This window comes from Phytophthora sojae (genome assembly GCF_000149755.1).
Source record: "Phytophthora sojae unplaced genomic scaffold PHYSOscaffold_2, whole genome shotgun sequence".
Classification (NCBI taxonomy): Eukaryota; Oomycota; class Peronosporomycetes; order Peronosporales; family Peronosporaceae; genus Phytophthora; species Phytophthora sojae.
Window position 1 is genome coordinate 5848642 of NW_009258116.1, and position 14129 is coordinate 5862770.

A 14129-nucleotide genomic window follows, 5' to 3' on the forward strand; every position below is an offset into this window, starting at 1 on the left:
TGTTGTACCACACGCGATAAATGAGAGGCAACATCATATCGAGCTGCTATTTACTCCTGCTATGTGTTACTTGGAAACGTCGAAGACTTGCTCAATGATCCGATGCAGATTGATGCTCTCCAAGTAGCCCTAATAAAGGTCACACACAGAACGCATATTAGCAAGTCGTCGAGATGATGCAGCAACGCACTCAAGCTGCGAGCAACTTACCGCCTTCATCTTCTTCACCGCGTGAAGGTACACGACGATAGCGTGGAAGCAGTTCTCCTCGCCCTGCAACAAACACGTGAAGAAGTGTACAGTTAGCATCCCTGCTATAGATGTCTGGAAATATGCATGCAAAGAGGTGTAGTGAAACACATCTCACCGGGACGATTTCGCGAACCGCACCCTTCACCAGCGCCTTGAAATGAGGAGGACGCCCGACTGTTTGAACGAGGAAGAGGCGACTGCGCACTCGCGGAGTGAAAGGCCGGTTTGGTCCCTTGCTGAAGTAGTAGGACTTCCAGAATGGCCGGTCACGTTCGTTGTCCGCAGGCAGCATGTTATCCATCATGCAGCAGAAAGTGTTCATCAGGATTTCGGCGTCCGTGGGAAGGCTTTCCGTCCACTCTTTTCCCTTCCACGCTGAGCCCTTGTTCCACCTGAACCTGTCAAGACTTCGGTCCTTCGACAGCATGATGAGACGTTCCAAGACATACTGCTGCCGTTCGAGTGACGAGTAGTCAGTGCTGCTCGGGTCACCAACGTTCAGATATTTTTCAAACTGCATGTGCACACATGGAAACATGGTAAGCATGTAGTCGTCACCGCAATAGAATCACGAATAGCATCACGTACACTTTGGTGCTCCTCGAAGAGATACACGCCTCGCTCCTTGCTGAAAAACAGGGGGCTCTTCGCGAGGTTGTGCAGCATATCTGACAGCGACACGTTGGTCATCTGGTTGGTTTGTCCCGGTGGGCACAGCAACGCCTGTGAAGGAACGCGACGCAGCAGCACGTCCGCCATAACACCGCACTCGTTCAGAGCGTTGGCATTCTCCAGGAAAGCCTCAACCACATCCTTCACGTGATACGCAAGCAGGCGGCGAATGTTGCGGCAGTACAGGTGCATGAACATGGCCAGCCCCCACTCCTCCAACTGCTGCCATGCGATGTGGGGAAGCGACGACGTGCGCAGAGGGTCCTCTTCCTCATCCCCAATGCTGACATCGCGAAGGTGAGGGTCGAAGCCCGACGCCTGGTACACGCGTGGAACCATGGACGCGTTACCGTAAATTCCGAAGGCATCACTTTGGTACGAGTTCTCCATGCCGTACGCCGACGCCGATTGCATCGACTCCTCCGCCTCCTTCTGCTTCTGCGCCTTCTGCAGACGACGGAGGTACGCCTTGCCATCCTCCACGGTCTTCACAGGGGCAGGGTCGAAGAACGAGCGCTCCTCCTGCATCTGCGTCTTCCCAGCCGACGAGTCCTTTTTGCCCGACAACCGTCCACGAAGCGAGTTGAGCTTCATCACCTCGTCCACTGCACGAAATGAGCCTCGAAATTAGTCCACTGCAATCCCCACCAAGTTCTTAAAACTCACGAACGCACACTGAGCAGCACGATCCAGCGGCACCGGGGCAGCTTCGGGCTTGCTCACTCGAACCAAGTACTGGAGCCAATGCAATAAAACCGGTCAGCAACATTACTCCTCCCTCTCTCTATATATATATATCCTTCCTCTCCACTCTTCCGCTCACCTTGGCATTGAACTGGATGAGCAGCTCCTCCCCCTGCACTTGCGCCACTCGGAGCACCAGCAGCACCGAGAGCACGAACAGTCCGTGGCCTGCAGCATAACGTATTGCATCAGTTGCCTGCACATCTGCAACCCCCAACTACAGAACCTCCATGCAAGGCGCGCACCTGCAATGGCCAAGAGACTCGGCAGGATGGCGGCGCTCCACTCGCCGTTGACGACGCTCCACAGCGGCGGCAGCGTCAGCCACAGCAGCGCCGCCAGCGCCAGCGCCACCGACCCCAGGTTGCTCGTGTACGTCTCCAGCTGCGTCTCGCGGATCGCGCGCGTCTCCATGGCGCGCAGCGCCTCCGCGCCGCCGTCCGCCATGATCCCAAGCTCGGATTCCCACTCTAATCGCCACCAAAAACCTCATTACACATTTCGGCCAATCCAAATCGTTCTCGCACGGGATTGGTCCACGAATCGAATCGTATTTCAACCAATAGTGGAGCTTGGTATCGTTGCATGACACGAGGCAGGACAGATCAGGCGCACGTCGACGAGCAGTCGAGCAGTAGAGCAGAGCAGACCTCCCGGGACTTCCGATCCGATGGACTCGTTCTTCCCGAGCAACTCGGCGCCGCGCAACCCGTACTACCGCCACTCGCAGGCGCGGCGGCCGCGCGCGTCCACGAGCGACCGCATCTTCGTGGCGGTCGGGACGGTCGTGGTCTTCCTGCTCTTCCTGGGCTACCAGAGCTTCCGCGACGTGGCGCCCATCGGCGGCGCGCCGACGTCCATCGACCAGCAGGCGGCAGCTGCGGCCGCGCTGTCGGGCAACGAGAACAAGCCGCGACTGCGCGCGGCGACGGTGGGGCAGGCGCTGGACGCGGACACGCAGCAGCAGGAGAAGCCGCAGCAGCTGCAGACGCTGAGCTCGTCGCCGCTGAGCCTCAAGATCATGACCTTCAACTTGCGCTTCGCCGGCACTGGCGACGGACTCAATAGCTGGCGCTTCCGCAAGGACCACGTGGCCGACATCATCGACCGCTACCATCCGGCTATCATGGGCACGCAGGAGGGACTCAAGACGCAGCTTGCGGAGCTGGAGGTGAGGACAAGGAGAGAGAGGCAGATGGTTGTGCGCGATTACCCGGTGCTGATGCTGTGCATTGTTTTGTGGTTGTAGGGGCTGTTGAAGCACCCGTACGAACGTTTTGGTGTCGAGCGCGAGGAGAACGGCGAGTTCGAGCAGGTTTTCTACGATGGAGCCGTGCTGGAGCGTCTGGACAACGGAGACTTTTGGCTCTCGGAGCAACCCGACACGCCGGGCACTCAGGGATGGGACGCGGCGTGCGTGCGTATGGTGACGTGGGGCAAGTTCCGTCTGCGTGCGACTCGGCAGGAACTCTTCGTCTTCAACACGCAGCTGGACCATGTCGGCCCGAGGTCGCGCGAAGAAGGCTCCAAGCTGCTATGGGAGCGCATTCAGCAGATCGCAGGTGACGCCCCGCTCTTCCTTATGGGCGATTTCAACACGTATCGCCACACTAGCACGTACAGCTACTTCACCAAGCAAGAGGGAGGGCCGCAGATGCGTGAAGCTTGGCCTGAAGCCGCGAAGCAGATCGGCGACGTGTCGTACACGTACCACGGCTGGGCCGGCGTCAAGAACGACGGCGAGAAGACTGCCGTTCGCGCCGCCAACCACATTGACTGGATCTTCTATCGGCCCCAGATGACGGTGCTCACGACGGAAGTTATCACGGAGGATCGCAATGGCCGCTACCCGTCGGACCACTACCCCATTCAGGCCGAGGTGCTCTTCCCCAGCCCTGCACAATTGCCTCCTCCGCGGACTTATTAGACGTAAGAATCAAGAAGAAATACGCCAACGTGACTACAGCGAGCTGCGTGCCTGCTGCTATCGTTACGGGGGCAAATTGTTGGTGCGTTATACTTCTCCTGAGGCGGCCTAAAGTGATTAGCTATAGCATTTAACGGGCTGTCCGGGGCCGTGTCGTAGAGTAACTGTGTCCAGCGCCACACTTTCGTAGCCACGCGTGAAGTCTCCCAGAATGCGTATCGCCGACAGACCCGAAAGCACGCTCACAAACTCGCACTGCAGTGGTGCTCCCCAAGGCAAAATGATGTTTTTCGGGTCCTTCACCCAACCAGCAAGCTCGTTCAGCGGCAACGAAAACTGTGTGGTAGTTCCGTCGTACGAAAAAACTGGGCTCAGCGGCATGGCGAGTGTTATACCTGCATATTGCGCACAGGTCGCGCACTCCAGCTCTACCAGGTGACCGGAGCCTGCCAGGTTCAAGTTCGCTGCATCAAAACTGCCTTCCGCCGATGACAGTACGAAGTCCAGCGAGCCGCCGTACGCTGCCCACTGGTTACCGAGGAATTTAGGCGGCGCGGTGAAGTACCAAAGCATGGAGTCGTCGCCCGTATCGTCCCGACGGTGGATGACTGCGTCGAGTCCGTAGATGTAGTAGCTGAGCTGCACTCCGCGCGACATTGGCTGGAAGTGCGGTTGCGAGTCGACACCTGCTCCGTTCGACAAGATCCCCCAGTTGTCGACGTCTAGGTCGAAGGTGCTGGACACCAACGGATCGCTGGTGGTGATCACGACAATGCCTTCGCTCGACGTGGTGGCACCATCCGTGACAGTGTACCGGAACTCTGCATACTGCACGAGCAGATTAACAGCACCAGACACTGAGCTCACATCTGGCAACAAATAGCTTCGCTATCTTCCTCCTTCCCTTACCTTGCTATCTCTTCGTGGGCCGCCGAAGGGTGGACGAAGGAAAACAATTCGATTGCTGGAGCCTGTTACTTTCGCCGGTACGGTAGTAATTGGTGACGCTGCACGCTTCGGGTCGTAGCTGAAATTCAAGGGCACCACAACAACACACGTTAGTTGGTTGAGTCAGCTCGATCAACCAACGACGGTAAGTCTTACCCGTATTCACTGTAGATATCCGAGAGCTGGTAGATCTCGCCATTCAGCGGAAGTGAAGTGATCGTGTACGACAACTGCGCTCAAGTAGCGGAGTTGTCAACAGCGATGATATGAACAACTTCAAGGATAGAGGTCACTTGGATACCTTCGCTCCATCAAGATTGAAACCTTTGAGATATAGCACTTGCTCCGTTCCAGCGTCTACGTGGTATACCAAGTTACGCGCAATTGGGCTTTGACAGAATCGACAAAGAGCACGAATCAGTCAGTACGGGCTTTCGTGAGAGTCTTGGTCGCATCTACTTCGTCATCGCAATTTACCTGACTGCGTAAGCCGACGACACCCACAGCACTAGCACCAGCGCATGCAGCAGTGATACCGGACTCCACTTTCGCCTCATAGCGTCGATTCAGGATTTGTGAGTTAGACCAAAGCAGTGAGTGTCCTTTCAGAGACGCGTCTATTGAAGTCATCAACTCGATGCACTTGCTAGTGTAGCGTCGCTCTCTATTATATGCTGCCCAAAATCCTGCCGAAGCTAGGCTAACTACCGTATGCTGCTACTGGTAGTCCACTCGCGTTACTTCTCCGCAGCCTGCGCTTTCTTGAGCATTTTGATGATCGCGTTGGCGGTGGCCTCATTGCGAGGCACTCCACGGCCGACAGTGTACATCTCTGCGAGATTCTTCCACGCCTCCATGGAGTCTCGGTCGGCCGCCTCCTGATAGTAAAGGAAGGCCTTCTCGAAGTCCTGCTCCACACCAATCCCGTTGTAGTAAATCGCACCAAGACAGCAGAATGCGTCAGCGTGGCCCTGCTCAGCAGCCGCCATGTAGAATCCGCGCGCCTGCTCGTGGTCTTGCTCGAATCCGTCGCTGCCATGAAAGTAAATGTCCGCCATGCAGAAGTACGCATCCGCCTCGCCCGCTTGCATTGCCTTGTCCAGATGCTCCAGGAACTTATTATGGTTTGCAGGGAATTTGTTGGCGTCGTCGCCAGAGCGATACAGCTGCGCCAGGTAGAACAGCGCGCCCGGGTGGCCCTTGTTGGCTGCCGTCTCGATGAGCATGAGTCCGCTCTGGAAGTTGGGCTGGATCTCCAGGTCCTTGTCGCCCTGGTGCAGCAGTATTCCCATGAAGAACTGAGCCGAAACGTCGCCCACTTCCGCAGCGCGGGTGAAGAACGGAATGGAGGCGCTCTTGTTGCCCGGGAAGGGCGGCTCAGCGTGCTGCACGCCTTCGAAAAGCATCACCCCGAGGTTGTACAGTGCATCCGGGTGCGGGTTCTCGTCCTTCGTCACGCGGGTGTACCAAGCGCTGGCCTCAAGGGCCATGGGCGGGTCATGGCTCAGGCACAGGTTGCCAAGCTGAACGTGAGCATCGCGGTTGCTGTTGTCTGCGGCACGACGCAGCCACTCTACCGACTTGGTACTGTCTAGCTGCGTCTTCTCAGCGTGGTCATCGTCTCCGTTCTCCAGCAAAGGCTCCAACTTGGACTGCGGGTCCAGCAACAGCTCCACAGTCTTGCCAAACGCGCGGTCCAGCTCGCTCGTCGTCGCGTGCTGAACCACCGACGCTGCACCAGCCGCGCGTGCAGCTTTGGCCTGCTTCTTGCGCTTCTGCTCCATCAGGTACTGCTTGTAGGCCGCACGCGCGCTCTTGCGGATGTCTTTAATATTCTGGGGGTCGTCCGAGCGGCCGGAGCGCTGGCGATTGGCCTCTGCATCTCTGATCAGCTCTTTGTTCTTGCGCTGCGCCTCATCTTCCTCCTCCTCCTCCTCTTCTTCGTCTTCGTTCAGCAGCAGAGAGCCCAGGAGATACTGAGCGTCGGCGATGTTGGCGTGGGCAGCCACCCCCAGGTAGCCCATCGCCTGCCGCAGGTCGTCTCCATCCAGCAGCTTCTTGGCCTTCTCGAACGCCTCGTAAGCCTGGAATTATTCATGCCAACTCGTCAGTATGTCAACAGCGTTAAAGCGAGGGCTATAGACGCACCTCCTTCTCGCTGATGGCGGAGCTGAAGGCGCGCGCGCCAATTGCTTTGGAGCTCCGAGCCGCCAGCAGCGTTCGGCCGTTGGAGGCCGCGCGGGCGACCGCCGCCGCCGCTACTCGCCGCCCCAATCGCTGCATCATGATGTCGGACTGCGATTTGTGTGGTGTCGATCGGTGACAAGCGAGCGACGTGTGCCACACAGATTTAGCGGCTGATCTTGAAGAGACGTTGAAGGCATTGGGCATAGCTGCGATGAATCGCGTCGGCATCCTCGTGGCCGTCAGTGTTGTGTTGTATGGGTGGGGGCTAGTGCATGCAGACTGCCCCAACACTTGCAGTGGCCATGGCACGTGCACGACCAAGGGCAACGGCTACTTCTGCTCGTGCTACAAAGGCTTCACAGGCGGCGACTGCTCTCGACGTACGGCTTACTGTGGATGCAGTGCAGTAGCGAGGAAACATTTATCTTACCGAGTATTGTGTTGCTGCGTTGGTTGTGGTCTAGGCACGTGTCCGACCGGTCCGGCGTGGAACGACCTCGCAATCGCTACCGACCGCGCGCACCAACCGGTCGTGTGCTCCAATCGAGGAACCTGTGACTATACCTCGGGAGTTTGCACCTGCGACGCCGGTTTTTCAGGGCTTGCGTGCAATCGAAGTACGTGTCGGATGAACTTATTATTTCGTTATAATATCGATGCTGAAACCGAGTTGATTGTGTCAATGGTAGTGAGCTGTCCGAACGATTGTGGCAAGCATGGCGAATGCCGATCGATGAGACTCAATGCTCAGCGCAAGGACAAAGGATTGCCTCCTTCAGTCATCTACGATTCGGTCTGGGATAGCGATATGGTACACGGCTGCGTGTGTGAAGGCGGCTATGGGGGCGGTGACTGCTCTCAACGTAGGAATCATGGTATTAGCGACCTGTGGTGTGTGTATTGCTGCTCACAACTTTGTAACTATTTGAATAGGTCTTTGTGCAACTGGGGACGACCCGCTCACGGGAGCCTCTACAGACTCGCTGTTTGGCTTCCAAAAGAATGAGAAGCAAACGGTTTACTGCGCTGCAACGGTACATGATCGTTTGTCGTTTTATTGTTTTTTTTGTTTTGTGTTGTTTTCTAACCCTTACATTTTTCATTGTTGAGCTCTGCAGAGCGGTACACTAACTCTGTCATACCGGGGTCAAACGACAATCCGTATTGATGCTTCAGACAATGCCGATGCCGTGAGCAAAAAACTAAATGTACGTGTTCTCTTTATTTTTTTCTTGGGAATCGTTTGTCTCTTTCTATGATCAACTCATCTGATTCCGTAACACTGTAGGCACTGTACACACTGCAAAAAGTAAATGTACTCTTCGGTGGTACCAGCACAACCATGTGCACTGCAGACGGCAACATGGTCACTGTTGAGTTCACGCAAAACTTTGGACCGTACGTGTTTGCAAAATATGCGCGGTGGTTCTAATGTCTTTGACGTTCAATGAAATGCTTTGTCGTGAACTTGTTCACTTCTAACACCTGACCAGGTTACCGCTTCTCGTCGGGGATTCGTCTCTACTGGTACACGCTGGAATCGGCATGACGCCCAAACTGACGATTTCGAAAGCTGATGTCGGCTCGAAGGAAAACGAGGCATGCTCCAATCGTGGTCGCTGCGACTTGACTTCGGGCGTTTGCACTTGCTACGTCGGCTACACAACGAGTGATGGAGCGGGGAACCCCGGTGACCGCGGAGATTGCGGGGCTACGGATTCGACCATCATTGCATGCCCGGTAAGATCACACCATCAACAGCTCGCAGCTACGTGGAATTGATATTTTTTGCTGTGCTCTGCGTAGGGCGATACTGCTTGCAGCGGCCACGGATATTGCTCAGGAGCCCCTCAGTTCCGCTGTTTCTGCGTAGCTGGGTGGACTTCAGGAGATTGCTCAGTCCGGACGTGCCCCGAAGGGATCGCCTGGTTTGACACGCCCATAGCGGACAACCGCGCCCACTCGATGGCAGTATGTTCAGGGATCGGCGTTTGTGATGTTTCACTGGGTGAGTGCGCATGTCCTCTGCCGTTTGAAGGTGCTGCCTGTGAGCGCCTCATGTGTCCTCCTGGCGGCGGTGACACACCCTGCAACGGCCACGGTCGATGCCTTACGATGGCCGAGTTGGCGCTGGAAGCTCGCAACTTTCTCGGCGATCCGTTGAGCGTCACGTACGGCAGCACTCCAAACAATCCACTCACGTGGGACTTTAACAAGATTCAGGGCTGCATCTGCGATGACGGGTTCGAGGGGCACGATTGTGCTCGACGCTCATGCCCTCGCGGTGATGACCCAAGAACAATAGGCCAAACGCGTGAGGTGCAAACTATCACCTGCGTATACACAGCACTAGCCACTTTCACGCTCAGTTTCCGCGGGCAAGTGTCACCAGTGCTGTCGTCCAATATGTTAGCGTCAGACTTGCAGGCCGCACTCGCCTCCGTTTCGACAATCGGCAACGTGCAAGTATCCTACTCCGCAGGCCCTACTAGCGGCGCATGCACGCTCAGTAGTCAACCGGTGAACACCATCTCCATCACTTTCATATCCGCGCTCGGCGATCTTCCACCTCTGAAAGTGAACGCAGATCGCAACACCGTCTTGCTTCCAGTGTTTACTATCAACAGCGACGGGATCAGCGGCTCCGTTCGAGGCACAAACGAGAACGCGGAATGCTCCAACAAGTACGTAGTCGAGATGATGCTAGCAACCGTATTACCGTTCTCATGTGTTTGCTTCATGATTGCAGCGGACTTTGCGATTACTCCACTGGAACGTGTCAGTGCTTCGATGGCATGGCAAGCAGCAACGGTCTGGGTGGCCTGGGGCTACGAGCAGACTGCGGCTTCCTCGTACCAGAAGTTGACAGACTAGCAGACGTGAGCGAGATTTAGCACACAATACACAACCTCACAGCTATGAAGCGCAAATGGGTTTGTGTATTTCTTTTGCGCTACTCGCAATTATTACAGCTAGATAGATAGGTAATGGAAGACACATACATGCCTGCAGTGCCCCGGTCGATTGCAGTGAACTGAGCTCGCGTATCGCGCACGGTGACATGGGCAGGGACTTCCCTTCTACTCGCTAGTGCTCCCTTGTACGGGATCGTGCTCAATTAGGAGCAGTTACCTCGTCCCACTCGTACCCGAGCACGCGCGCCATGAAGCCCGACTTGGACTCCTTCTGAGCAGACCGCATCTTGAACACGGCGTGGCATGTGCGGCACACGCGCTGCGGGTCCTTAACCTGCTTGCCACCATTGGTCATTCGACCGGGGAATTCCTTCGGGAACCGGTGCATCTCCACCGTGAATGCCGAGCAGTCGGAGCAACAGACACGTCCACAGTGACGGCAGTGGTGGCGCCGGTTGCCAAACTTGAAGTTTGAGCTGCACAGCATGCAGGACTTGCGCTCTTTCTCGTCAATCCACGTAGGGGGCTGCGTGATGGCGCTAAAGAGCTTCTTCAAAAACTTCTTGTTCGCCACCTCGATCACCATTCGCCCCTTCGCGTCAGGAGCGTTCAGAGAGGCGCCGTGCTTGATCAAGGCGCAGCCGATATCGATCAGTTCACGTTCAACAGCGACGTGCAGAAGCGTAGATCCGTCGGCAAGCTGGATGTTCGGGTCTGCTCCTCTTGTAAGGAACAGCTCCGTGATTGCCGGGTCAGTTTGGCGTGTCGTCATAATGTGTACAACCAGTGGGCTCTGGAATCGGGCGTTCACCTTGTCGACTTCAGCACCGTGCTTGATCAAGTAATCCACGAGGCGGTATCCGTTCTTGCGATCGCGGGACACAGCAAAGTGGAGGGCGTTGTTCTCGTTTCGGTCAGTCAGGAGGATCAAATCCTGAATATCGTCGGACTTGCACAGCTCCATCACAATCTGATAGTGGCCCTTGCGGACCGCCAGGTGAAGCGCGGTCTGGTGGTGCTTCAGCTCACGGAAAAGCACATCAGCCTTGAAGTGCAGAAGCAGTTTCACAGTCTTCGCATCACCACGGTCCACAGCGTCAATCAGGGCAGTGCGGCCGTCAGCGTTGACAATGTTGGGGGTGCAACCAGCTTCCAGCAGCATCCGGGCAATACGTGGGTCCTTAGCCAAGTGCAGCGGCGTGTTACCATCGTCGTCTTGGACAAGAACATCAGCCTCCCAGTCGAGAAGGATGCCCACGACCTCGACGTTTTGGTAAAGGGAGGCAGTGTGCAGCGGAGTGCGGCCGCGTCGGTTACGAGCGTTGATGTCTGAGCCGTTTTGAAGCAGCTTCAGCACGTCTTGCTCATTACAGCAGTTGGCAGCAACGTGGAGCACAGTGTCACCCGGATCCATAGCAACCTGGCGAGAAGTGTTCGGCATCGAGTAGTCATCATCACCGTACTCCTTGGTAAAGCGGAAACGAGACACTGCACGACTGCCACGTCCGTCTTCAGTGTCCCTCGACGATCTGCGGAATTTCATAGACGAACCGCGGTCTCCGTCCGATGAGTCATCCGAAACAGGGTCGGACGACGCAGACTGAGCGGTGAGGCGGTTCTGCTCCTCCAGCTCAGCAGCCTTTCGCTTCTCGTCCAGGATGCGCTGTTCCTCAGCGGCACGGCGTTCCTCATCGCGCTGCTTCTTCTCAGCAAGCTCCTTTTGACGCAACAGCTCAGCCTGTTTCTTACGGTGGCGCTCACGCAGGACGTAGAATCTGCAACGAGTGTTGAATCCACGAATCACTTTCTGAAGCACTACTGCCGATTCTTGCATGCGAGCGTACTGACGACGCGCAATCAAGCCGCGGACAGCAGCCTGGATGAGCACCACAAATTCACCGTAGCGCTTCGCCAGCTGAGCCTCAACGAACTGAATCGCCGACCTACGGAAGAACACGCGCGTGAGACCCACTTGGATGCCTGCCACGGCGGTCTCCTGGCTGTCTGACGATACACCAGCCAGCTCCGGATACCGCTCGGCATGCGCCTTAAGCAAGAACTGTACCAGCAGACTGGCCGCTTCCTTGCGCTCAGTGCTGTCGAAGTTTTCCTCAGCTGCCTCTGCAGGAATCCGTTGCAGGTACTCTCCGTTCGCCAAGGGACGGTAGCGCTTGATGAACTGCTGGTGGTTAATACGGACGGGGTAACCTGCCCGGTTGACGCGCACAGCTTCCAGAACACCGCCAGCCTTCAACTGGTCACACACACGCTTTGACACCAGCAAGTTGGCCTTGGCCTTGTCGTTAGGCTTCAGGCAGCGCACGTAGTGGCAGTCCGTGACGTTAATCGTTTCAAGCAACGTCTTCAGCTGAGTTCGGAACTGCAAACCCAGACTCACGCGCGTAGCCACGCTTGATGCACGTCCCTTTCCCTTCCTTGAAGGCGTCTTCTTCTCTGGGGAAACCTCGAGCAGGCCACGCACAAACGGCTTCGACGACCGCTTGATGATAGCAGTAATCTCCGGGTACAGAATATCCTTGTTCTTTTCACAGAACCCAAACGTGTCGTACGTAACTTGACCAGCGTAGTGGTGCACGACGAAAAGGTGGTTGGCCATCTCAGTTTTGCTCGCGCTAAAGTGCACGTTCGAATTATGCTGACGGTAGAGCTTTCGTGCGAAGTTCTGGTCGTTACCCTGCGGAACAATGCACTCCTCGTCAAGAGCCGGAAGAATACCGTACGGCTTGCCCTGGATCAGGTCAATGCACGGGCCGTTGTCAGGGAAGTTGATGAAACTCCACTGAATCTCTTCTTTTTCGTACGTCTCCTGCTCCATACGCAAGACCGTGAGGTTGAAGTGCTGCTGCAATGTCTCGTTGGCGTAGTTGATGCAAAGCTGCTCGAACGAGTTGTGCTCCAGGTCTTCAAAACCAAAGATATCCAGCAGACCAATGAAGGGCACGTCGCGATCCTCATTCTCCACAATCTCGTTAATGCGGCTGACCAGCCAGTCGAACAGCTTTCCGTAAATAAAACGAGCGAGAGCGTCACGTGCGTTCTCGGCAGCATCAGGCAGCAGTCCAATCGAGTAGTGCTCGTCCTTGGTTTGAATGTTGCGGTTGCAGATAGCCTGCTCCAGGCCTTCCTTGTCCACCTCCAGGAAATCAAGCACCATCTTCATCGAGTCCGCACACGAGTTCGAGATCTCAGATCCTTCCGTACCCGAGGCCTGGTGGGTTTCATCAAACTCGAGGTTACCAATGTGCAGCAGAGACGAGATCGTGACAAAAATGCTCTCCATGTCATCATCGCTGAAGCCCATAGTCTGCATAGCGTTCTTCAGGACGCCAAACTGCTCCGCGTCGTTCACGCCATCTTTTCGCTTAATGCACGTACTCTGGTTCAGGTAGTGGAACTTGGTGGGCGCCTTCAGGTTCCAGCGCTTCTTCTCCTCGGCAGTGGCACCAGCAATGATCTCGTAGAAGATGTGGTAGTTGCGTTCAGACTCGGCCTGGTAGGCAAGACGAACCTTCTCGAGCAGATACGTCTGGATCGAGGCACCAATGAGGCTTCCCTGCGGCGAGAACTCCATCTTGATGAACTTGCCGAAACGACTACTGTTGTCGTTGCGGATTGTTCGAGCGTTACCGAACGACTCGAGGATCGGGTTGGACGACAGCACCTGCTTCATGACGTTGCTGTCGGCCGTGGCGTTCTTGTGCTGCGAGATGGTGGCCAGGTAATTCATCACGAACTTGGTGCTTTCGGTCTTACCGGCGCCACTCTCGCCACTGACCAGGATGGACTGGTTGGCGGCGCCTCCGTTCGCGCTGTGTCCGATGGGGTTCATGAGCGAGCGGTAGGCCTTGTCGGCGATGCTGAAGACGTGCGGGGGCATGTCAGGCACCTCTTGGCCCAGCGCGCGCTTGTCGCCATTGCGGATGTACTTGCGCGTGATTTTGTCCGTGTAGATGCCGAGGCTCTGGAAGGGGTTGATGGCCAGCAGGATTTCGCCCGTCAGCGTGTAAATCTCGTTGATCTTGAAGCGCTCGTTGAGCGTGTGGCAGATGCCGGGCTCGTGCAGGTGCGGCAGCTGGATGAGGTCCTCTACGACGTCCTGTCACGATTCAACACACACACACAGGCAATTAGTTCGTTAGTGGCCAGTTCTATCCGCCGTACGACCATCACTCCTGCTTGACAGTCAGTCCTACGCACCATGTCGCTGCTGTTGGCGAGCAGCACGCCGTCCACGAGCTCCTCCTCGAGCGCCTTCACGTCGACCTGCAGCGTCTTCTCCGTCTTGGCGTGCGGCCCCTCCGTGAGGCGCAGCGTCACCTCGCGCTCGTTGGCGCCGCCGTCGCGCGGCTCGCCGAGCTTGACGACCGTGGCGCGGTGCCACTCGTCCGTGTCCGCGTCGCGGAGCCAAACGCCCACGCCCTTCTCCATGGCGCCGAGTCGGGGGGGGGCGAAGAAGCTTCAGA

The 14129-nt window shown here is 56.4% G+C and overlaps 4 protein-coding genes across 4 annotated transcripts; 2 read left to right on the forward strand and 2 right to left on the reverse strand.

Moving 5' to 3' along the window:
- Positions 1 to 66: 66 nt before the first annotated feature.
- PHYSODRAFT_479219 (hypothetical protein) lies at positions 67 to 2082 on the reverse strand (the record flags this gene model as incomplete). Its single annotated transcript, XM_009521636.1, has 7 exons — positions 67 to 129; positions 211 to 273; positions 368 to 766; positions 841 to 1529; positions 1599 to 1659; positions 1748 to 1836; positions 1914 to 2082. 7 exons carry the CDS (start codon positions 2080 to 2082, stop codon positions 67 to 69), a joined length of 1533 nt encoding a protein of 510 aa, XP_009519931.1.
- Positions 2083 to 2338: 256 nt separating this feature from the next.
- On the forward strand, positions 2339 to 3595 carry PHYSODRAFT_485928 (hypothetical protein; the record flags this gene model as incomplete). Its single annotated transcript, XM_009521637.1, has 2 exons — positions 2339 to 2839; positions 2918 to 3595. The coding sequence occupies 2 exons, from the start codon at positions 2339 to 2341 to the stop codon at positions 3593 to 3595; spliced, it is 1179 nt and encodes a 392-aa protein (XP_009519932.1).
- Positions 3596 to 3712: 117 nt separating this feature from the next.
- PHYSODRAFT_311534 (hypothetical protein) lies at positions 3713 to 6567 on the reverse strand (the record flags this gene model as incomplete). Its single annotated transcript, XM_009521638.1, has 5 exons — positions 3713 to 4423; positions 4505 to 4622; positions 4700 to 4773; positions 4845 to 4932; positions 5300 to 6567. The coding sequence occupies 5 exons, from the start codon at positions 6565 to 6567 to the stop codon at positions 3713 to 3715; spliced, it is 2259 nt and encodes a 752-aa protein (XP_009519933.1).
- Positions 6568 to 6941: 374 nt separating this feature from the next.
- On the forward strand, positions 6942 to 9624 carry PHYSODRAFT_479773 (hypothetical protein; the record flags this gene model as incomplete). The annotated part of the gene is made up of 9 exons (XM_009521639.1): positions 6942 to 7110; positions 7195 to 7347; positions 7420 to 7593; positions 7664 to 7764; positions 7849 to 7938; positions 8019 to 8128; positions 8224 to 8470; positions 8537 to 9414; positions 9480 to 9624. The coding sequence occupies 9 exons, from the start codon at positions 6942 to 6944 to the stop codon at positions 9622 to 9624; spliced, it is 2067 nt and encodes a 688-aa protein (XP_009519934.1).
- Between the last annotated feature and the right edge of the window lie 4505 nt (positions 9625 to 14129).